The sequence below is a fragment of the Accipiter gentilis genome, chromosome 7, assembly GCF_929443795.1.
Source record: "Accipiter gentilis chromosome 7, bAccGen1.1, whole genome shotgun sequence".
NCBI classification, from domain to species: Eukaryota; Metazoa; Chordata; class Aves; order Accipitriformes; family Accipitridae; genus Astur; species Astur gentilis.
The window spans coordinates 44,462,646-44,483,231 of record NC_064886.1 but is presented as its reverse complement, the minus strand read 5'-3'; the positions used below and the strand labels follow the sequence as shown (position 1 = coordinate 44,483,231).

At 58.9% G+C, this 20,586-nt stretch overlaps 3 protein-coding genes across 3 annotated transcripts; all 3 read left to right on the top strand.

Annotated features, from left to right (window-relative positions):
* The first annotated feature begins 336 nt into the window (after positions 1-336).
* DHODH (dihydroorotate dehydrogenase (quinone)) lies at positions 337-4,304 on the top strand. The gene is given in 9 exon segments (XM_049806920.1): positions 337-558; positions 969-1,168; positions 1,387-1,469; positions 2,012-2,199; positions 2,685-2,798; positions 3,143-3,296; positions 3,370-3,529; positions 3,666-3,735; positions 3,737-4,304. Coding segments are annotated over 9 exon segments (1,110 nt in total). The 5' UTR covers positions 337-453; the 3' UTR covers positions 3,773-4,304.
* A 2,380-nt stretch (positions 4,305-6,684) lies between these two features.
* Positions 6,685-8,781, top strand: LOC126041362 (haptoglobin-like). Its single transcript, XM_049806919.1, has 5 exons — positions 6,685-6,808; positions 7,145-7,206; positions 7,373-7,474; positions 7,716-7,790; positions 7,981-8,781. The coding sequence occupies exons 1-5, from the start codon at positions 6,798-6,800 to the stop codon at positions 8,742-8,744; spliced, it is 1,014 nt and encodes a 337-aa protein (XP_049662876.1). The 5' UTR covers positions 6,685-6,797; the 3' UTR covers positions 8,745-8,781.
* A 396-nt stretch (positions 8,782-9,177) lies between these two features.
* On the top strand, positions 9,178-19,651 carry DHX38 (DEAH-box helicase 38). Its single transcript, XM_049806905.1, has 26 exons — positions 9,178-9,775; positions 10,305-10,492; positions 10,650-10,754; positions 11,170-11,335; positions 11,450-11,568; positions 11,706-11,782; positions 12,000-12,155; positions 12,833-12,994; positions 13,080-13,187; positions 14,110-14,222; positions 14,326-14,463; positions 14,717-14,903; positions 14,986-15,171; positions 15,625-15,765; positions 15,946-16,056; positions 16,132-16,248; positions 16,484-16,591; positions 16,710-16,822; positions 17,357-17,565; positions 17,644-17,798; positions 17,876-18,031; positions 18,107-18,241; positions 18,319-18,444; positions 18,841-18,936; positions 19,119-19,240; positions 19,387-19,651. The coding sequence occupies exons 1-26, from the start codon at positions 9,447-9,449 to the stop codon at positions 19,469-19,471; spliced, it is 3,708 nt and encodes a 1,235-aa protein (XP_049662862.1). The 5' UTR covers positions 9,178-9,446; the 3' UTR covers positions 19,472-19,651.
* The last annotated feature ends 935 nt before the right edge of the window (positions 19,652-20,586 follow it).

Sequence of the window (20,586 nt, the reverse complement as noted above, 5' to 3'; positions counted from 1 at the left end):
CGGGCTGAGCAGATGGCGTCGCCGCTGCGCGTGAGCGGCTGGCGGGCCCTGCGGCGGTCGGGGGTCCTGGGGGCGGCGGGAGGAATCGGAACACGGCACCGGGGACCCGGGAGCCGGCCGGGCGGGGCGTGCTGACGGGGTCCCCGGGGGCTCGGGCTTGGCCGGGGGCGGCTAGGGCTGGAGCAGGCAGTGCCGGGGCGGGGGAGGGGAGGGGATGGGGGCGGTGCCGGGGCGGCATGGGATGAGGAGGGGGACCGGTATGGGATGCAGGCGAGGCGGGGTGCCGGGGACGGTACCGGGGGCGGGTGGAGTACGGGGGGCGGGCAGGGCGGTCTCTCTGCTGACGGCCTCCCGCAGGGGCGGCTGCGGGCGCTGGCGGCGGCGCTGGGAGGCTGCGGGCTGCTGCTGGGCTCGGCGCTGGCGGCGGGCGACGAGCGGCTCTACGCGGCGGCGATGCCCGCGCTCCGCGTCCTCCCCCCCGAGGCCGCCCACGGTCTGGCCCTGCGCGCTGCCGCTCTCGGGCTGCTGCCGCCTGCCCGTCGCGACAGCCCCCTGCTGGTACGGCTCTGTGGCGGGGGGAGGCTGGGGCTGGGGTGGCTGAGGGAGTGGTTCAGGGCCCGGGGCGGGGGAGAGGGTGTGTGGCCGGAGGGGGCGGCCAGGGCGTGGGGGACGGTGGGGGCATCGTAGGGTCTGGCGGATCGCGGGGGGGGCGATGAGCTCTGGCAGCCAGCGGAGGTGCCCAGCAGGGCTCCCAGGGCAGCCCCGGTCCAGGAGATGGTCGCGGCAGGAGCCATGGGTCCCCCGGGGCAGGCACCCAATGAGGGCACCCTGTGGGGCAGGGGGAATGGAGGGGAGGGGGCCGGGGCTGCTTCTGGGGGGGCCGAGGTGAGGCCTTGGCTGTGGCTCCTGGTGTCTGTGGGCTCTGGTCCTCCTGGCTGCCCGTGTCTGACCCAGCCCCTGCCCCGCAGGAGGTGCAAGTCCTCGGGCAGCGGTTCCGCAACCCGGTGGGCCTGGCGGCCGGCTTCGACAAGCATGGTGAGGCCGTGGATGGGCTTTACAAGATGGGCTTTGGCTTTGTGGAAGTAGGGACTGTCACACCCGAGCCCCAGGAGGGGAACCCCAGACCCAGGGTCTTCCGGCTGGTGGAGGACGAGGCAGTCATTAACAGGTGGGATCTGAGGGTGGCTGCTCTGTGGTGTCCCGCAGGTTGTCCACCCAGAGGGAGCACCTTTATTTGGGTGGTCCCAGCTCTGGTCTGTGCTGTGGTGGCTCTTGGGTTGGATGCGCTGAGCGGAGCTGCAGACACCATACATCTCCCTTGTGTTTCTCCTGGGTCCTGCTCAAGGCTTGTGGATGCAAGCCCTGAACTTGTCTGTTCTGGTCCAGGTATGGGTTCAACAGCCACGGCCACGTCGCAGTGGAGCGGAGGCTGCGGGCCCGCCAGGAGACGCAGCTCAGGCTCACTAGTGGTGAGACAAGCTTATAAGCCTTTGCTCTTGGGGTCTGCAGGGTGTGTTTGGGGGTCTCCTGGGTAGCTGTAAGCTAGGAAAGGTGTGTAACGCTAACCTCCAGGCATGGGAGGGCCCTGGCTGGAATGAGGTGCAATTGGACAGCAGGAACTCTCTTGGGGCTGTAGCCTCTTTCCCTTGGGACTGTGACCAGGCACCTTTCTCATGCTATTTTCTCTGTGATAAGGGCTCCGCTTGCTGCTTGGGGCAGGACATGTCTGCTGAGACTAGCCAAAGCCAATAGTGCCCCAGCTGGGCAGTTTCCAAGGGCAGCCCCTGCTGGGTGGCCAGGCTGAAGGCTGCGGTGCTGGGAGGTGCTGACCAGGGCAACTGTGGTGGTGCTTCTGTAGCTGCAGAACAGTCCCAGGCCCACCCCCATGAAACATGTGGGCTGCATATCTCCATCTTCATTTAGCTGGTCCTGGGCCTCCCTTGTCAGGTGCTCTGGCCCCTTGGGTGGTGGTTGGTCCTGCTGCCCTGGTTCAGCCGTGTCTGTGTTCCAGCGGGGATGCCCCTTGGAGTCAACCTGGGCAAGAACAAGAGCTCTACTGATGCTGCAGCTGACTACGTGGCTGGGGTCCGGATGCTGGGCCCTTTGGCTGACTACCTGGTTGTGAATGTGTCCAGCCCAAACACCCCAGGGCTGCGGGACCTGCAGGGCAAGACTGAGCTGCGGGACCTGCTGACTAAGGTGGGTGACCCTCACAGCCAGCCCAGACTACAGCTGCAGCACTGGATGCATCCCATCCCCCAGAAGTGCCTGCTCTGCTCCAGCTGGTGGGTTTGCCCCAGCACAGGGAGGAGCGTGGTGGCTCACTGGAGTGGTGGGCAGAGCCACCGAGATGCCCCTTGATCAGCTGCTGGCGTGGGGTTCACCAGGGCACTGTACTCCAGCAAAGGGCATGCGAGCAGTGAGGCATTGTGCTCTGCTCTGCTTCTGCAAGGGGGCAGCGAGCCACCCACCCCGTGGCATCAGGAGTCGCTGCAGTCCTGTGCGGGTCCTGTGCCCCAGGCCCTGTGCCGTAGCGTGTCCATCCCATTGGCAGCGCCATGTAGGGAGAGCGGGGCCTGTCCCTGTGCTGCCTTGTGGCAATGGGTGCACGTGTCTCCCCGGTCCGGGGCAGGAAGTGTTCTCCCACCACACACTGCTCTGTTCCCCCATGCATCCCCTTGCAGGTGCTGGTGGAGAGGGACATGCTGCCCTGCGAGCGCAAGCCAGCCGTGCTGGTGAAGATTGCCCCTGACCTCACTGCGCAGAACAAGCAGGATGTTGCTAGTGTTGTCTGCGAGGTGAGGAGGTGGGATGGGGAGACTGGCGAGGAGCTGGGCTGGTGTGCCTCCTGCCTCACCTCGCACAGCACAGGGGCAAGATCATGGTGCTCCTGGCAAGTCGCCTCTCTGAAGGGACAGGCAGACCCGCGGCTCTCTGGCTGCCATAGGGATGGTGTTCTGGGTAGCTCTGAGTCTATGAGGGCCTGTGTGCATCACCCAGACCGTGGGGATGGTCCAGGCAGTGAGGGGCAGCTGCTTTGTCCCTGGGCACATTGCTGGGGGGTGCTGGGCCTGGCAGCCTGGGGGATGAGAGTGGGGGGCTGCTTGTGGCAGCTGTGCCCTCATGCTGCTGCCCCCCTCAGCTAGGTGTGGATGGGCTGATTGTCAGCAACACCACCGTGAGCCGCCCCAGCAGCCTCCGGAGCAGGCAGTGCACAGAGCCTGGGGGCCTCAGCGGGAAGCCCCTGCGGGAGCTCTCCACACAGACCATCAGGGAGATGTACTCCCTCACCCGAGGTAGGGGTACAGCAGGGTTTGGGGGTGCATGCTGGCATCACCCGTGCTGTCCTGACCCTGCGTCTACCCACAGGACGGGTGCCCATCATTGGGGTGGGTGGGGTGAGCAGTGGGCGCGATGCCCTGGAGAAGATCCGCGCTGGAGCCTCACTTGTGCAGATGTACACGGCGCTCGTGTACCATGGGCCGCTGGTGGTGGGGACAGTGAAGCAGGAATTAGAGGAGCTGCTGAGGTGAGTGAGGGGCTGGGCACCTCCCCAGGGAGCCCCTGGGCAGCCACATGCTGGTGCATGAGCAGTGGTACTACGGGGCTGAGCCGCAGTGCCAGGCCAACCCAGCCGTCATGTGCTGTCCCTGGTTAGGGAGCAGGGGTTCAAGAACGTCATGGAGGCAGTTGGAGCAGATCACCGGTGCTGATGCGCCACAGAACCAACATCTAGCTGGGGGGAGCCGTGGCCAAGCAGGGACAGGTCTGATGCTTCCAGTGCTGGGCAGACTGGGACTGAGCTGAGGTCCTGGTCCCAGCCCCTGAGAAGGGTCAGTGATGGGTGAAGTTGGGGCTGCACTGGTGGGGAGCAGGGGAGGGGGCCTCCACACTGGTGCCACTGTCCAGGGCTGTATTTTGGCTTTCCTGTGGGTTGGGGTCCCCAGCAGAAACCAGCGCTGGGTAAGGCTCTGCTGGGTGGTGAGGAAAGCTCCTGAGGGGACAGCCCTGCAGTCCTGTGCCCTGCCTCCTGCTGCAGCTCTGCCCCATGGAGAGCACAACTTCCCTGGTGTTACTGCCCAGAGCCGTGAGCCAAGCAGTGTATTGGGCCAAGAAGTGTCCCTTCTGCCGGGGATGCCACAGCCCATGCTGCCTGCTCTGGTTGGTGCTTGGTCCTCCTGCACCGCAGCCTCTGCAGGAGCATCTGCCCTCCCTGCCCTCCTCCCTTCTCCACATGTGATCCTGTAACAAACCTGCAGGTCCTGGGTCCTGCCTGAGTGTCAATAAATGTTTGGTTCACCTGGTCCTGTGTGCTGCTTCAGGGACACCTCTTGAGTCAGGGGGATGCAGCCCAACTCCTCAGCCCAGCGGGATCAGCTCTCTTTATGTTGTTACTGGTCAGTGCATCTTTTCCTGGTGGTAGAAACCACAGGGTAGCTGGGCTCTGGGATGGATCTTGCCAGGAGCTTGCCAGGGCTCCCCTTGCAAAGACCTCTGCCTGGGGTTGGGCCCTTGTGATGTGCTGGGTGCTGTTTCCTCCCTTTGCTGCTGGTGTGCAGATGTTTGGAGACAGCTGTGGTTATGCCCTGTCGCTTATTATGGAAAAGCCCTGTTCGTTCACGCTTCTGGAGGCTGTTGGATTTGTCTTTGGGGCCTCTGGCATTGACTGCCACTTTACCCCGGACTCCCTGCGGTCATCTCAGGCTTTTCTTGAGCAATACAACTTGACCTGGACACAGTGTTCCCTCTGCAGCCTCTTTGCAATCCACCCTGCAGAGCAGGATTGCATCACAAGCACTTCAACAAACTTGCTTATAGGAGGAGTGGGACTGCTGACCCTGCTCTCAGTGGCCCTCAGCTCACATCAGGGCTGTCACCTGCCTGCTCCCCTGCTTCTGCAGCCCTCTGCACCAGCCTCTTCATTTCCTAGATTCTCTGCTTCTGGCAGGTGGTGCTTATTGCTGCTCTAACAGGGATGTGACCTGGTCCATTGGCCAAGGTTTTGATGCACTTTCTCTGGAGAAGGCCTGGGAGGCTCTCACTCTCCTGGTCTGAATGTGGCTGTCATGCCTGTGGGAGCACAAGCTTGAGTTTCACGTTGTCCCACGGCACTCTTGTCTGTGCTCTGCAGCTGATACGTGATTGTGGCTTGGAGACATTCAGTGCCTTGCACTGCCACGGCACTTCCTGGCAGTGTTGGCCTCAGGCATGGTCCTGCGCTGCCATAGCCCAGTGCGTGGGCTGTGGGCTGTGCCCCATGAGCAGGCTGGAGCGGCTTCCCACACCTTCCTGCAGGCAGTCCCTTTGTCCGAGCTAATCTTGAGGCTGCCGAGTGGGTACCAAGGCACAGTCGTGTGTTGCTTTTTTCCCCTGCCAGGACATGGCAGTCTCCTGTGGAGAGACAAGCCTGCTGCAGTGGGATGGTGCTATCTCAGCCTGCTATTGTTCGATGCCACAGCACCTTTCCAAGTGCTGGCGCGGTTCATGGATCAGAGCTGTCAAGCCCCGATGCATCCTGTGCTGGACTATAGCCTTCTGTGTTTCAAGTATGGTTGCATGAGTATGACTGGTGCTGGGCCAGACATGTCAAGCCCTGTGCTGTTTAGAGGCCCAGGTGCCCCATGAGATGGGAAGAAGCTTACACAGGATGGGAAAGCCGCCTTCTGGAGCACCTGGGACCAGACACAGATGTCCCTCCTAAGCCTGACAGACTGGCAAGAGGCTTGCTGGTGAGACCTCTGGCACGCCAGGCTTCAATGGCCCAGGGCCAGGGCTGGCCTCACATGCTCCACATGGTTTTGGGGTGGCCTCGCTTCAACACTGGCACCCTGGGGTAGGTAAGAGGGTGGGTGCCTGTCCCTTCCCTTCTGTGCTGCCCCTTGGTTATGCTCCTGCTGGAAGCAGACTCAGCTTGTAGGAGCAGGCTGATGTGCTCTGCCCCGTGCCCTTGCTGCTGGCCAGCCACATCCAGTTGGGCACTGGCCAGCAATTGCTGCTACAAGTTCCCGTAAAGCTGGGCTGGGCCCTTGCCTCTGCTGATAAACAACCTGGACCCGAGGGGCCAGGGGCTGCCAGGACATGGGGCTGGAGCCCGCTGCGCGGGAAAGGGTGGGTACTTGTGGGAAGAAGTCAGTTTGGCTGAAGTTCATCGGAGCCTGCAGCGAGCGGGCATGGGACGGGCTGCACCCCTCAGCCAGCCGGGCTGGTGCTGCTCAGAGCGCTGGCAGTGCTGAGCCCTGCTGTGCCCCAGCTTTGTGGGGTGGCTGGCAGGGTGTGCCCCAGCTATGGGTAGAGCCAGGCACAGGATGAGATGGGACTCGGCTCCTGTGCCCCGGCTTTGCCTGCTGGCACAGGGACAGCTGCCTGGGCCCTGTGGGGCTGCTGGGTGCCCCCGCAGGGACTGCTCTAGTCGGTGGCACAGGGCAGTTTTGCAGGGGGCAGGGGCTGGCTCTGCTTTCTGTGAACCTCAGCTGGTGTTGCAGCACCAGGGCACCAGCGTCTGCAGCCAGATCCCTCCCTGCATATTTGTAGCTGCAAAATCCCAGGAACTCCTGGCACGCTTGGCTTCCCATGGGGGGTTGGCTTGCTCTCCCTGAGCCTCTGCCAGGCCAGCTGTGAGCCAGGTGGGGCTTTCTGTGCTCCTCCTGCTGGGAAAGGTGCTGGCTGCATACTGCAGGGTCAGGAGGTCTGGAGCACAGGGGCTGCCCAGGGCAAGGGAGGTGGCCATAAAAGGGATGAGGAGGGAGCCCTGAACAGCATCAACCTGCAGAAGGAGGCTGCTGCGAAGAGAGGGAGCTATGAGTATGGGGTGAGCGATGTTAATGTGTGTGTCCTGCTTGCCTGGCTAAGGACCTCGCCCTGCTGTGAGCTGTGGCAGGACTCATGTTGGGCCGGGAAACGGTCTGGGTCCCAACACTGCAGCCTTGTCCTCCACAGCAGCAGGGTCTGGGTCTGGCCCAGGCAACTTCTCCAGTCTGTGTCCGATGGGCAGCCTCGGTGGTGTGGGGTCAGCCCTCTGCCCTCTGGAGGAGGCAGCCCCAGGGACAGGGCATGAGCCTGGACAGGGCAGTGGTCCTGGTGGAGCCCGCAGACTGGGAGCAGGGGGTAGGGGCCCTCTGCTGAGTGTGCCCTCTCTTCCCTGCAGGCCTGCAGTGCTGCTGATTGCTGGCCTGGCCTGGACCGTGCTGGAGACTGCAACCGCCACAGGTACCTTCCAGGGCAAAGGTGGGAGCACTGGGGCTCAGACGAAGCCAAGGGCAGCTTGGCAGGGAGCAGGCGTGGGGCAGGACAGGAGTGGGGAGGGACCTGCCAGAGGTGGGGGTGATGTCCTGGGCTGAGTCTTCTGGGCCAGCTGAGCATCCTCTGCCTGCAGACTGGAGCTGTGCAAAGCCTGCAGAGATTGAACATGGCTATGTGGAGCACCTGATCAAGTACCGCTGCGACCCGTACTACCAGCTGCGCGGCTCTGGTGATGGTGAGGCAGGCGGCATGGGTGCAGCACCCAGGGACGGGGCTTGTGCCCGGCTCCAGGGGATGCATGGGGCTGCCCCAGTGCCAGATGATGCAACCCAGCCCCCACCTTCCTCGGGGGTACGACTAGCTACCCCTGCTCACCTAAGCCCTGCGGAGGTACAAGTACGCCTGTGCCTCCCTGGCTGCGGGGCCCTTCCCCTCCCTCGCAGGGCAGGGGTGCTGACTCCAGTTTCCCTCCAAAGGCACGTACAAGTGTGACGAGGATCATGAGTGGATGAGTCCTGAAGCTGGCAAGGAGGTACCTGTCTGCGAGCCAGGTGAGAGCAGACCAGCAGGGGCGGGGCGCGTGGGGGGCTGTAAGTGGTCAGTCTGGGCAGCCAAAGGGCTGCAGGGGCTGCTCACAACCCCCATCTTCAGTGCTGCTCCCTGGGGCTGCCCCGGGCCGGGAGGCATCCAGCGCCTGCTGGCCTCAGAGGGCTCACCGAGGCTCTGCTCTGCCCTACGCAGTGTGCGGGAAGCCGAAGAACCCCCCCAGGCAGATGCAGCGTATCATCGGTGGCCTGCTGGCCGGGAAGGGCAGCTTCCCTTGGCAGGGCCGGCTTGTGACCCGCCACAACCTCACCGTGGGGGCCACGCTCATTGGTGACCAGTGGCTGCTGACCACGGGCAGGAACGTCTACCTGAACCACAGCGAGAACACCAAGCTGGAGGAGATCGCCCCTATGCTGCAGCTCTTCCTGGGCAGCCAGAAGGAGCCTGCCTCGGGCATTGAGCATGTGGTGCTGCACCCTGGCTACCCAGAGACTGTCGATCTGGCCCTGCTGAAGCTCAAGCAGAAGGTGCTCCTCGGGGAGGAGGTGATGCCCATCTGCCTGCCCCAGAAGGACTACGTGCACCCGGGGCAGGTGGGTTACGTCTCAGGCTGGGGCCGCGGGGCCACCTTTGCCTTTCCCAACATGCTGAAGTACGTGATGCTGCCGGTGGCAGAGGGTGAAAGGTGCAGGGAGTACTACGAGGCGCGGAATGAGTCCTACTGGGTCCAGCCTATCCTTAGCAATGACACCTTCTGTGTGGGCATGAGCGAGCTGCGGGAGGATACGTGCTACGGGGATGCTGGCAGCGCCTTTGCTGTGCAGGATCCTGATGACAACACCTGGTACGTGGCCGGCATCCTCAGCTACGACAAGACCTGCACCGTCTCCAAGTACAGCGTATACGTGGACGTGCAGCGTGTCCTGGCCTGGATCAAGGAGACGGTGGCAGCTGGCTGAGGGGGGTCTATGGGGAAATAAAACTGCCCCACACCTGGCCGCGGGCTCTGTCTGTCTGTGCACAGCATTGCAGGGGTGTGCACACGTGTGTCTCTGCAGGGGGGCAAGCGTGTGTGTGCGCCGGTCCCTGGGTGGGGTGCAGCCTGTGGGGTCCGTGCAGGCCTTCGTCTGGGGGGGGGGGGGGGGTGCCTGGGGCTCTGTGGGGGGTCTCCCCCTCCCCTGTCCGTGGGGGTGTCTGTGGGGTTCTCCTCCCTCCTCCCCATCCGTGGGGTTGTCTGTGGGGTTCTTCCCCCCCCCGTGGGGGTGTCCCTCGCTGTCCCGTCCGTGTGTCGTCCCCCCGCCCCGAGGCTCTCTTCCGGCCGCGCCCTCCATGGCCGGAAGTCCTCCCGCGGCCACGTGACCCTCCCCCGTTTTTCCCTCACGCCGGAAGTCCGCTGAGGGACCGGTGGTACGTCTTGTCTAGCGGCGGCTTGGCTCTATGGTGGCTGCCACTCCTATAGGTTCTGGCCGCTATGTCTGTGGTGCAAGTGGCTAGAGAGGCTCTTCTCGCGGAGCACTGTGGGGCCGTCATGGCGGCGCTCAGGGCACCGGTTTACGGTCGCTGAGGCAACCGCAAGCTGGTGTGGGGGCTACGGGAGCGGGGCCGGGCCGGGGCAGCGCTCCGGCGCCTGCTCTCCTGCTGACGCCCGGCCCTGCGCGGCGATGGCCGCGGCGAGCGAGGAGTCGCTGCACCGGCTGGCGGGGACGAGCCCGGAGGCCGAGGCCGGCGGGCTGGTCCTGCGGAGGCGGAGCGCCGCCGCCGAGCAGCACGTCTTCAAGGCGCCGGCGCCGCGGGCCTCCTTACTGGGCCTGGACGTGTTGGCGGCCCAGAAGCGGCGGGAGCGCGAGGAGGAGGCGGCCGGCGGGAAGCGGTCCCGGGTGTCCTCCTACAAGGACTGGGAAGAGGGCCGTGACGAGGCGGGCAGCCCCGAGGAGGACGAGGAGGAGGAGGCGGAGAGCGGCCGGCGCAGCAGGAGCGCCCGCAAGGACAGGTGGGGTCTGGGTGGGGGGCTCCCGGCAGCAGCGGTGGCACCAGACGCTTCGCAGCCCTCGGGTCCCCGCCGGGGACGCGCACCGTCGGCGTCCGAGGGGGCTGCGACCTGTCACAGGCGGGGACAAAACCTCCGGTGCGGCAGGGAGGTCTGGATGTCTCCCAGGGGGAGGGCTGTGGGGCACCTCTGTGGATCTGGGGAGGTCTGGGAAAAGCTCTTTCGCTGGTGCCCTCCCGGAGGCGTTAGGGGTAGGTGCGCTTTTAGGTGCCATCGGGCCTGCAGACGCCAGCCTTCTTAGTTGCGAGACTGCCTGTTGCGAGACTGCCTGGAGGCAGTAGCCTGCTCAGAAGTGTGGGCGTCTGAGAGCGTCAGCAGACTTGGTGGGCTGCTAGCAAAAGACAGAGAGCTCGCTTTTAACCATAAGCTTCTGCTGTAGCAGAGGTTAGAACTAGAGCTGTGTGAGGCGGGTCGAAGGCCAGCTATTCCTCAGCACTCTTAAGCTTTTCTTCTCTCTGCTCTGCCATTGCAGGCATTACCGCTCTGTCCATGTGGAAACACCTTCCTACACAGGGGGTGTCAGTGAGGAGTTTTGGGAACGCAGCCGGCAGCGGGAAAGGGAGCGTCGGGAACATGGTGTCTTTGCTTCCTCCAAGGAGGAGAAGGAACGAAAGAAGGAACACAGTCGGGATCGGGACCACGATCGTAAACGGGACCGCGGTAACTGCTCAGAGACCTTTGTGACCCTTCCTGCTTAGGGTTTGGGCTTATCTCTCAGCCTGTTTGTAGTCCTTCACTAATGTTCGTCGTATTTTCTGCAGCAGACTTGGGAAGCCCATTTGTGCACTGGGCACCTGATCTTACTTTCATTTTGCAGAGGAGCGGGACAGAAGTCGTCACAGCAGCAGATCGGAGAGAGATGGCTCATTGGAGCGGAGCAGCAGGAGGAGTGAACCAGAGAGCCCCAGACATCGGCCCAAAGGTAGAAATGCGACCCAGTAGAGTTCTCATGTGAGACTTCACAGGAAGGGTCTTGTTCTTTTTTGTTTGTTTGTTTCCTGCTGGTTTTGTCAGGACAAGTGTGGTAGAAAAGCCTGTATCTCTTAATGTTTGTGGTTAGGGCAAGCATAAAACTCCTAGCTTGACCTGGGTCTGGGAGCAGTCTGCTAGCTATGTGTGTGTGAAAATCTGGCTGATCGCTGTGCAGTGGGGTCTGCTCTGGGTGCATGTGATAGAAATGTTGTCCTTTGGCAATTTTCCTTGGAATTGCTGGGTCAGCCCCCTCTCTTAGAGGGGGTACCCTCTCTCTGTCCTCCTTGGTAGAAGGTGTAAGGTGGCTCTAGGTGCCTGGGGTCACTGTGTGAACATCAGGTGTCAAACCCCATCTCTTCTGCTAGATGCAGCCACACCATCTCGCTCCAGCTGGGAGGAAGATGATAGTGGCTACAGTAGTGCCCGCCGCTCACAGTGGGAATCTCCTTCACCCATGCCTTCCTATCGAGACTCAGAGCGCAGCCACCGGGCATCGTCACTGCGGGACATGGACCGGAGAGACCGGGACAGGTATCAGTGCCTGGGGCTGTGGCTATGAGCTGTTGAGCTGCAGAAAGGGGAGGGTGTGTGCAAGAGTAGCATCTGGTTGTGGGCACCAGCTCCTCCCTCATGCTGTTTTTTCAGGTCTGTAAGGAGCAAGTACTCGGATAAGACACCATTGCCCACCCCATCATACAAATATAACGAGTGGGCTGACGACCGGAGACATCTGGGGTCCACGCCGCGGCTGTCCAGAGGGAGAGGTGAGGAGCCTGGGCTGAGCTGCCTAGACTGGGCAGCAGCAGAACCCCTTCCCCTGCACAGCACAAGGCCAGGCTCTGTGGGATTTCCTACAGAGCAGCTGGACTGGCGCCCAGACTGACCAGCTCACCCCCTCCAGGGCGGCGTGCAGATGGGGAGGAGTGCATTGCCTTTGAGACGGAGGAGGAGCGGCAGCAGTGGGAGGACGACCAGCGGGTGAGAGCCCAAAGGCGGGCAAGGAACAGTGCGGACAGCAGGCCTAGGGCTGGGCTGGCCAGGCCATGGGGCTGCCACTGGCCAGCGGGAGTGGTGGGGCACGGGGCAGTGGGAGGACCCAGTCTGGGGAGCCTCTCCGCAGGCGTGTGCTGTAGGGGGCTGTCTGGTCTGGCCTGCGGGGCTGGTGGAGCTCAGGGCCACACTTCTCCCCTCCCAGCAAGCTGACCGGGACTGGTACATGATGGATGAGGGCTACGATGAGTTTCACAACCCCTTGGCCTACTCCTCTGAGGAGTATGTGAAGAAGCGGGAGCAGCACTTGCACAAGCAGAGGCAGAAGCGCATCTCGGCACAGCGGCGGCAGATCAATGAGGTAGGGGCGAGATGCAGGGTCAGCTGCCCTGAACATGTGGGTTTTGCTGCCCCTTGAGAGATCTGCTTGCTGGCAGCAAAGGCTGAGCCCTTGCTCTCAGGTGGAGAAGGACAGTCTGTGTCCTGGCCCAGACTGAACAAGGGCTCACAGGGAAACTATTGTTAAGTTCCCCTGGAAAGTGTAGCCCTGTGTCTCCTGCTTGGGGCAGAATTCACCATCAGAGTGACTGTGGTGGATTGCACTGTCCAGGGCAGCACAGATGCAGAGAGCTATGCTCTTGCTATTCTGGGACATGAGTTACATTACAAGGGTTTTCTAACATTGGCCCAGTGGATGCTGGGGGCTGCTGCCCTCTGCACATGAGTGGCATTATGTCCAGGCTTCCTGGCATATTCTGAGTATAGCAGGGGTCTTGTGGACAATGTCTGTCCTGCATTTCCTTGGAGACAGTCCTGTTGACCATGTGCTTCATATGGCCAGTCTGTGTTTCCCATACCCTGCTGTTACTTTCAGTTACTGTTTCTTCCCTAGTGTTTACTTTCAGGCTCCCCAGGCTGGAACCATCAGTTTCATCCTATTGTCAGTGCGGGGCTCAGACATGAGCTCAGTGTTCTGGTGTGGTCTCTCAGGCTTTCTGTGGGGCTTGTGTGTATTTTCTGATACACTGTTTCTTGCAGGATAACGAGCGCTGGGAGACGAATCGCATGCTGACCAGTGGTGTGGTTCATCGGATTGAAGTGGACGAAGATTTTGAGGAGGATAACTCCGCTAAAGTGCATCTGTTGGTGCACAACCTGGTGCCCCCTTTCCTAGATGGAAGGATTGTCTTCACCAAGCAGGTAGAGACCGTGGCTGAAGGTGCTGGTGGCAAGGAGCCCCACAAGTCTGAGCTCTCTGTACTGAAGCAATACCTCTTTTCTCCAGCCGGAGCCAGTCATCCCTGTCAAGGACGCCACCTCAGATTTGGCCATCATAGCCCGAAAAGGCAGCCAATTGGTGCGCAAGCACAGGGAGCAAAAGGAGCGTAAGAGGGTATGCTGTGACCTTTTGGCTTACTACCCCACTGTACGCATTATGTAGTGACTCACAGCCTTTTTTTGGACTTTGCAGAATTTTGGGCTTTGGCAGCAATCATGAGAAAGAGTTCATGTTTTTATGATCTGGGATATCGTGGCAGCCTAGCTCATTACATTGTCTCATAAGCAGCTGCTGTGATGTGATTTTTCTCAGGCACAGCCTGGGACATGAATCACTGTGCACTTGTGCAGAGGAGTCTGATCCAAAGGACATGCGGATCATGGGAGAAGAGAGCAGGTGGAATAATGCAAGGTAGCTTAGGGACAGTCAGCAGCCAGTATGACGGTAGGATATATCTTGTCATGTCTCAGCAGAAGAGCTGTGAGGAGGAGTATGCAGTAAGGTAGCATGTTAGTTTTGCGGGGTGTTTTCTAGGAACTTTCTCTAAAGCTTATGCAATAGCTGTGGGGAAAGCACAGATGTGTTCCTTGTAAATTGAAACTGAGCTGGATTTGAGATACGTATACTATGAGTGGAATGGAGGTGTAAGCTAAACTGATATCAGAGGCAAGAGCACACAGGAAGGTGGGAGAGAGGCCTGTGAGCACCTGTCAAGAGCAGGAAGATTATCTCTTGTTCAGATTTGTGAAGGTTTAAGTTCAAATTTAATGGAAGGGTCAGCAGCTGGAACCATTTTCTTAAGAGGTGGTTGGTCATCCTGTGCCTGAAGTCTCTGTATCCAGACCAATGTCCAAAAGCTCTGCTCCAGTTCACTTGGAAGAGGGGGACTTGATGTAGGAATGGGGTGTGTGTTCTGCATTGTAGCGTTGGGGAATTGTGGGGCTAATACGCTTTCCTAGTCTTAGGAGTAGGATTGGAGAAGAATGATTTGTCAGTGCTTGCTGTGGCAAAGTTATGCTGCTCTCTGCCCTTCCAGGCTCAGCATAAGCACTGGGAGCTTGCAGGCACAAAACTGGGAGACATTATGGGGATCAAGAAAGAGGAGGAGAAGGACGAGATGGTGACAGAAGATGGCAAAGTGGATTACAGGTAGGAGCTTGCTTTGAATTATTCCTGCTCAGCTGGTGACATGGGCTGTAGGCATAGCAAAGTGTGTGGAGAGTCGGTTTCAGAACTTCTGGTGTTTCCTTAGGGCTGAGCAGAAGTTTGCTGAACACATGAAAGAAAAAAGTGAAGCCAGCAGTGAGTTCGCCAAGAAGAAATCAATCCTGGAGCAGAGACAATATCTGCCCATCTTTGCCGTGCAACAGGAGCTGCTCTCCATCCTCAGGTATGGCTGCTAGGGAGCTGCTCATAGAGCATCCCAGGGCATTGGCCTACATGTCAGGAACCCAAGTGGGAAATTCTCCTAGATACATGGCCTGTTTGGAAGCTGTATCCTCAGGAAACAAAGCCCATTGCTTTGTGTGGTTGGTGGCAGCTCTCCTGCCTGAGTAGGGTGACGCTTGGGTGGCCAGCCATGGCTGTGAACGCAAAAGCGTTTCTTTGTGGCATATGAATAAATGCTTCTTCTTTTTCTTCAGAGACAACAGCATTGTGATTGTGGTGGGGGAGACAGGGAGTGGGAAGACGACTCAGCTGACGCAGTACCTCCATGAGGATGGCTACACAGACTATGGCATGATTGGCTGCACCCAGCCCCGCAGAGTGGCGGCCATGTCAGTTGCCAAGCGGGTCAGTGAAGAGATGGGGGTGCGTCTGGGAGAGGAGGTGAGTCGGGCAGTGGGTGCAGCCTGATGACAGTGAGTGCATGGGCCTGTTGGAAGACTTGCTGGTATCTCTGCCCTCCCAGGTGGGCTATGCCATCCGCTTTGAGGACTGCACGTCCGAGAACACAGTGATCAAATACATGACAGATGGGATCCTTCTTCGTGAGTCACTGCGAGAGGCTGACCTGGACAACTACAGTGCTATCATCATGGATGAGGCACATGAGCGCTCACTCAATACTGACGTGCTCTTTGGCTTGCTTCGGGAGGTGTGTGTGAGCCTGGACTAGAGGACAGCAGCATAGGGCACATGAGCTGGTCTTAAAGCAGTGTATTGGTAGGGACAGCCCTTCTCTACCAGGTCTGGGAGAGGGAAGCAGAGCTGCCACATCTCTGTCTGCACTTGCTGTTCTAACATCCTGGTCCCTGGTTCTGGGGATTAAATCTCCCCTAGTGCCTGAGTGCTGCCAGAGGCTTGATGGCTAACTGTCAGAAACTCTAGATACAAAGAACTCTGCTGGCTTAAGGCTTCCTGGACTGAGGTCAGCAGGTCTTTTTAACTGCACAGATCATATAGCACCTGTGTTCCCTAACAGTAGTGGCCAGTGCCTCTAGAGTACAGCAGAAGCTCTGTCCTGTGCTGTTGTCTCAGTAATAATGGAAGCAGCCTGCAGCCATCCACAAATGCCCCTTCCTTATTGTTCCTTTCATCTGCTTTCTAGGTGGTGGCCCGACGCTCAGATCTGAAGCTTGTTGTCACCTCGGCCACCATGGATGCAGATAAGTTTGCCTCCTTCTTTGGGAATGTTCCTATTTTCCACATTCCTGGGCGCACTTTCCCTGTTGATATTCTTTTCAGCAAGGTATGGTCAATGTTGCAGAGGGAAATTCTGTTCTGACAGGAGGGGGTTGTGACCTGGGTGTACTATACTCTGTGGTGGACAGAAAGGATAGAGAAGGAGTAACTGTGCTATGATGCAGTCTTGCACACAGGATGGGGCAGGTGAGATCATTTGCGTCTATAACGAGACTGTGCCTTTCAGACCCCACAAGAGGATTATGTGGAGGCAGCAGTGAAACAAGCCCTGCAGGTCCATTTGTCTGGTGCTCCTGGAGACATCCTTGTCTTCATGCCTGGCCAGGAGGACATAGAGGTGAGCTGGAAGGGCAGGCAGTGTCCTACCCCTTTGTTGTTTTAATCTTATGTTTACACCCGTCTTTGTGTCTAGGTGACCTCAGAGCAAATTGTGGAACACCTTGAGGAGCTGGAGAAGGCGCCTGCTCTTGCTGTACTGCCTATCTATTCTCAGCTACCATCAGACTTGCAGGCCAAGATCTTCCAGAAGGTGCTGATGTGTGCTCTGTGATAGGAGCGGGAGCAGGGGAGACTACTGAGCATGAGTGAGAGGTGCAGACAGGCCTTTTATATTGCATGTGGAGGGCAATAGAAAGCACATGCTCCCCTCAGCTTCCCAAGAGTCACCCCTGTCCTTTTGGGTTCTGTACTGCTGCTCTGCACTCTTGCTCAGTGGTGCAGAAGCCCTTGTCCAGGGATTTGACTGATGTGCAGTATGCTTGCAGGCTCCGGATGGGGTCAGGAAGTGCATTGTTGCCACTAACATTGCAGAGACCTCGCTGACAGTGGACGGCATCATGTTTGTGATTGACTCGGGCTACTGCAAGTTGAAGGTAACCCGAGATGCCCTGTACTGTTTATGTCTGTGATCTCTGGTGTTGGGTTGAGGGAGTTCTGTGGTAGTGATCCAGCCTTCCTCTTACTTCAGTCTGTTGTTCTTGTGCCGTGCAGGTTTTCAATCCCCGTATAGGCATGGATGCGCTGCAGATCTATCCCATCAGTCAAGCCAATGCCAATCAGAGGGCAGGCCGAGCTGGCCGAACAGGCCCAGGCCACTGCTTCAGGTAGGCATGTCACTGGTGTACTTGTTTCTGTAGTACCTGCAGCTTGGCTTCAGGTTATATATATTTTTTGCTCACTGGACCTGTTCATTATCTTGAACTTCTGGGTGGATAAGGGCAGTACACAGGCCTTGAGGCCTTCTCTTTTGGACCCAGTGCCTCTGCAGGGAAAGGATATGCTCCAGTTTCTTCCCTTGCCCACCTTCACTTGTGGCTGTTCCACCCTTGGGGGTGTCAGGACAACAGCCAAGCCAAAGGCAGCTCTCAAGGCTTTGCTTTGAGACTGGTCTGCGCCCGGGGAAGGGCTGTCCTTGAGAGGGATGTACACTGTTCTGCAGCCCAGGCACCCATATGTGCTGGGGAGGCCACACTTTGGTCAGGGTAGAGGTTCCTCCCTGGGGTTCTGCTGGCTGGCCTGGCTGAGTGCAGAGTTGCTGCCCTGTGCCATGCCTGGCTGGGTTGGGCAATGGCTGGCGAGTCAGTAAGGAACAGAGTGGCCTGAACGGGAGGAGCATGGTCTTGGCGTGTGTTCCCCAGGCTCTACACCCAGAGTGCCTACAAGAATGAGCTGCTGACAACCACAGTGCCCGAGATCCAGCGCACCAACCTTGCCAATGTAGTGCTTTTGCTCAAGTCCCTGGGTGTGCAGGACCTGCTGCAGTTCCACTTCATGGATCCACCGCCCGAGGACAACATGCTGAACTCCATGTACCAGCTGTGGATTCTGGGAGCCCTGGATAACACAGGTATTGGCTGCAGGGGCGAGCTGTCAGCTCATGGGACTGGGACCTGCCCAGCTGCTGATCCCTATGCTGTTCCTACAGGTGGTCTGACCTCAACAGGGCGTCTCATGGTGGAGTTCCCACTGGATCCTGCACTCTCCAAAATGCTCATTGTCTCCTGTGACATGGGTTGCAGCTCTGAGATCTTGCTCATTGTCTCCATGTTGTCTGTGCCTGCCATCTTTTATCGGCCTAAGGTACCTGTTTGTTCTTTCAGCAGTTTGGGGCCTTCCCCTGCCCTTTGACTAACCCGTGTTCTTTGCTCACCCTTTAGGGCCGAGAGGAGGAGAGTGACCAAGTGCGGGAAAAATTTGCTGTTCCAGAGAGTGATCACTTGACTTATCTGAATGTTTACCTGCAGTGGAAGAACAACAGCTATTCTACACTGTGGTGCAACCAGCACTTCATCCATGCCAAGGCCATGCGGAAGGTGAGGCTGTGGCAACGAGGTTGGGGGAGGGAGCCTTATGCAGGAGAGGGATCCAACTGCCACACACCTTTGCAGGTGCGGGAGGTGCGTGCCCAGCTCAAGGACATTATGGTGCAGCAGCGGATGAGCCTAGCATCCTGTGGTACTGACTGGGATGTTGTCAGGAAGTGCATCTGTGCTGCGTATTTCCATCAAGCTGCAAAGCTGAAGGTGAGAGATGTCTGTGCTGGTCTGGGGGCTGAGGCCCTGTCTGGGTATAGGTGAGCTCACTGCACTTCTCTTTGCAGGGCATTGGGGAGTACGTGAACATCCGCACAGGCATGCCCTGCCACCTGCACCCCACAAGCTCTCTGTTTGGCATGGGCTACACACCAGACTACATTGTGTATCATGAGTTGGTCATGACCACCAAGGTGAGCTTGAGCTGAGGGCTAGCAAGAAGGCTGAGGAGTTCTCTGAGGGAGATGGGAGGGCTTTGCTGTGATAACCAGGATTTATCAGAAGGGCAGTTCTCAGCCTTTCTCATTGGTACCAACTAGGCATGTCTGTGTCAGCTGCAGAGTTCTGTTTGTCCCTTTCCCAGTATTGTTCCTGGCCTGTGTAGGACATGTTTGAACCTCTTTGCGGTCTCACCAAGTCCAGCCCATAGCAGCTTCTGAGGCTGGGAGGAATTGTCTGGAAGGGCTACAGTCCCAGCCTGAGAAGTGCCATCAGCAAGTGGGGGAGGGAGGGAGCTGCCATGGCTCTGGAAACGGCCAGGCCCTGAGAGTGCCATCCTGCTACCCTGGTCTTTCCTTCTGTCCCTGCAGGAATATATGCAGTGTGTCACTGCTGTGGATGGAGAGTGGCTGGCAGAGCTGGGCCCCATGTTCTACAGTATCAAACATGCTGGCAAGTCACGCCAGGTGAGTCTCCCGTCCAGGATGAGCTGGCAGGCAGCAGGCCCACTGCATGCCTATTCTAGTGCAGCGTGTTTGTGTGTGTGTGTGTATGTTTTGACATGGAGGAAGCAGGCCTGTGGGCCTGCAGAGAGTCTGCTGCTGGCCAGCCCTCTGCCTGTCCCTGACCTGCTGCTGCCTTGCTCCAGGAGAACCGCCGCCGTGCCAAGGAGGAAGTGTCTGCCATGGAGGAAGAGATGGCTTTGGCTGAGGAGCAGCTGCGTGCCCGCCGGGAGGAGCAGGAGCGCCATAACCCACTGGGCAGTGCAAGGTAGGTGCCAGCCCTGCCTGGCCATGGGTTGCCTGCATAAGAGCAGGAGTAGTGAGCTGCGTGGAGGATCCCAACTTCCCCAATGGGTGTTCTGGTGCAGGGAAAGGTTGCATATTCCACTAATCACCCTTGTCCTCTCCTTGCAGATCTACTAAAATCTACACCCCTGGGCGGAAGGAGCAGGGGGAGCCCCTGACGCCACGACGCACCCCAGCTCGCTTTGGCCTCTAAGAAGGCAGTGCCCATTGCTCTGAGGCTTAAAGACTTCCAGGAGCAGCCAAGTCTTAGGAGACTGCCCAGCTCCTCTGATCACTGTACTCTGTGAGGTGCTCTACAGCTTGTGGCCCAGGAAGGCTTTGGTGCTTGGCACCACTTTTGCTACAGAACAGAAAGAATTTTATTTGTTTTAAAGGTTTTCAGTCTAATCCTTTCTTTGTTTTCCACTGCTTCTTGTCCTGGAGGTGAGTGTTGGGTGGAGGTAGCCCTGCAGAATCATCATGTAGGGCTGGTACTGCCAAGTTGTTGCCCTGTAGAGTCTGGGACAAGGTACAGAATTACACTGACCTAGAGGGCAAAGACAGCTTGGCCCTGGCCCGTACTACCGCAAAGGCAGTTCTCCCACAACCCATGCCCTGGGCAAGCAGCCAGTGCCCACCTGACCCTGCACACGTAAGACCATAGGCCCAGCCCTGTTTCAGGCCAGGCTGTGCCAGGAATTCTGCTCACCTTCAGCTGCTCACACTTGTGGTGCCGCTCATGTGTTCTGACCGTAAGGTACATGTTTTCCTCCTGCATCCTGCCCAATGTGTCTTGAAGATGCCTGGAGGAAAGGCAGTGGCAATGAGGTGATGCAGTGGTGCAGAGACAATCTTGATCTGCTGGCCTTGTAGGAGCTTGAGTAGTCCAGCAGTTGTCCATCTGTCCCATACACCCCTGCTGGCAGCAGTAACTGGTGTGTGCAGAGAGCTCAGACCCGCTTCCCATGTTCACAACTTACTCCTTTTTGCCTGTCAGCTCTGTGATCTCCTTGATTTGCTGCTGGATCTTGTGCCCTAGTTTCTCATTTGACTGCCTGAAAATAAGGTGTGAGCTGTGTGAGTTGGTGTGAGGAGAAGGCAGCCACCTGCCCCTCTGTACTCCGGTAAGGCTTCTCACTCACATCTGCTCCTTGACACACTGGCTGATGTTGACCAGCACCAGCTCCCTCTCCTTGCGCAGCCCGCTGCTGTCGGAGCATGCCAGAACGTGGGAAGAGTGCAGGATTTCTACCTGGAAAGAATGACCCCCCCGCCCCGTGCCATGTGTGAAACAGCATGTGACTGCTCTTCCCAGCCTCTGAGCCCAGG

Coding starts and splice junctions, on each gene's coding strand:
- DHX38 (XM_049806905.1), top strand. CDS start 9,447: ATGGCCGCGGCGAGCGAGGAGTCGCTGCACCGGCTGGCGGGGACGAGC. Junction 10,755..11,169: donor CCCCAGACATCGGCCCAAAG/GTAGAAATGCGA, acceptor CTCTTCTGCTAG/ATGCAGCCACACCATCTCGC. Junction 14,464..14,716: donor GAGCTGCTCTCCATCCTCAG/GTATGGCTGCTA, acceptor CTTTTTCTTCAG/AGACAACAGCATTGTGATTG.
- LOC126041362 (XM_049806919.1), top strand. Junction 7,475..7,715: donor GCTGCGCGGCTCTGGTGATG/GTGAGGCAGGCG, acceptor TTCCCTCCAAAG/GCACGTACAAGTGTGACGAG. Junction 7,791..7,980: donor GGTACCTGTCTGCGAGCCAG/GTGAGAGCAGAC, acceptor TGCCCTACGCAG/TGTGCGGGAAGCCGAAGAAC.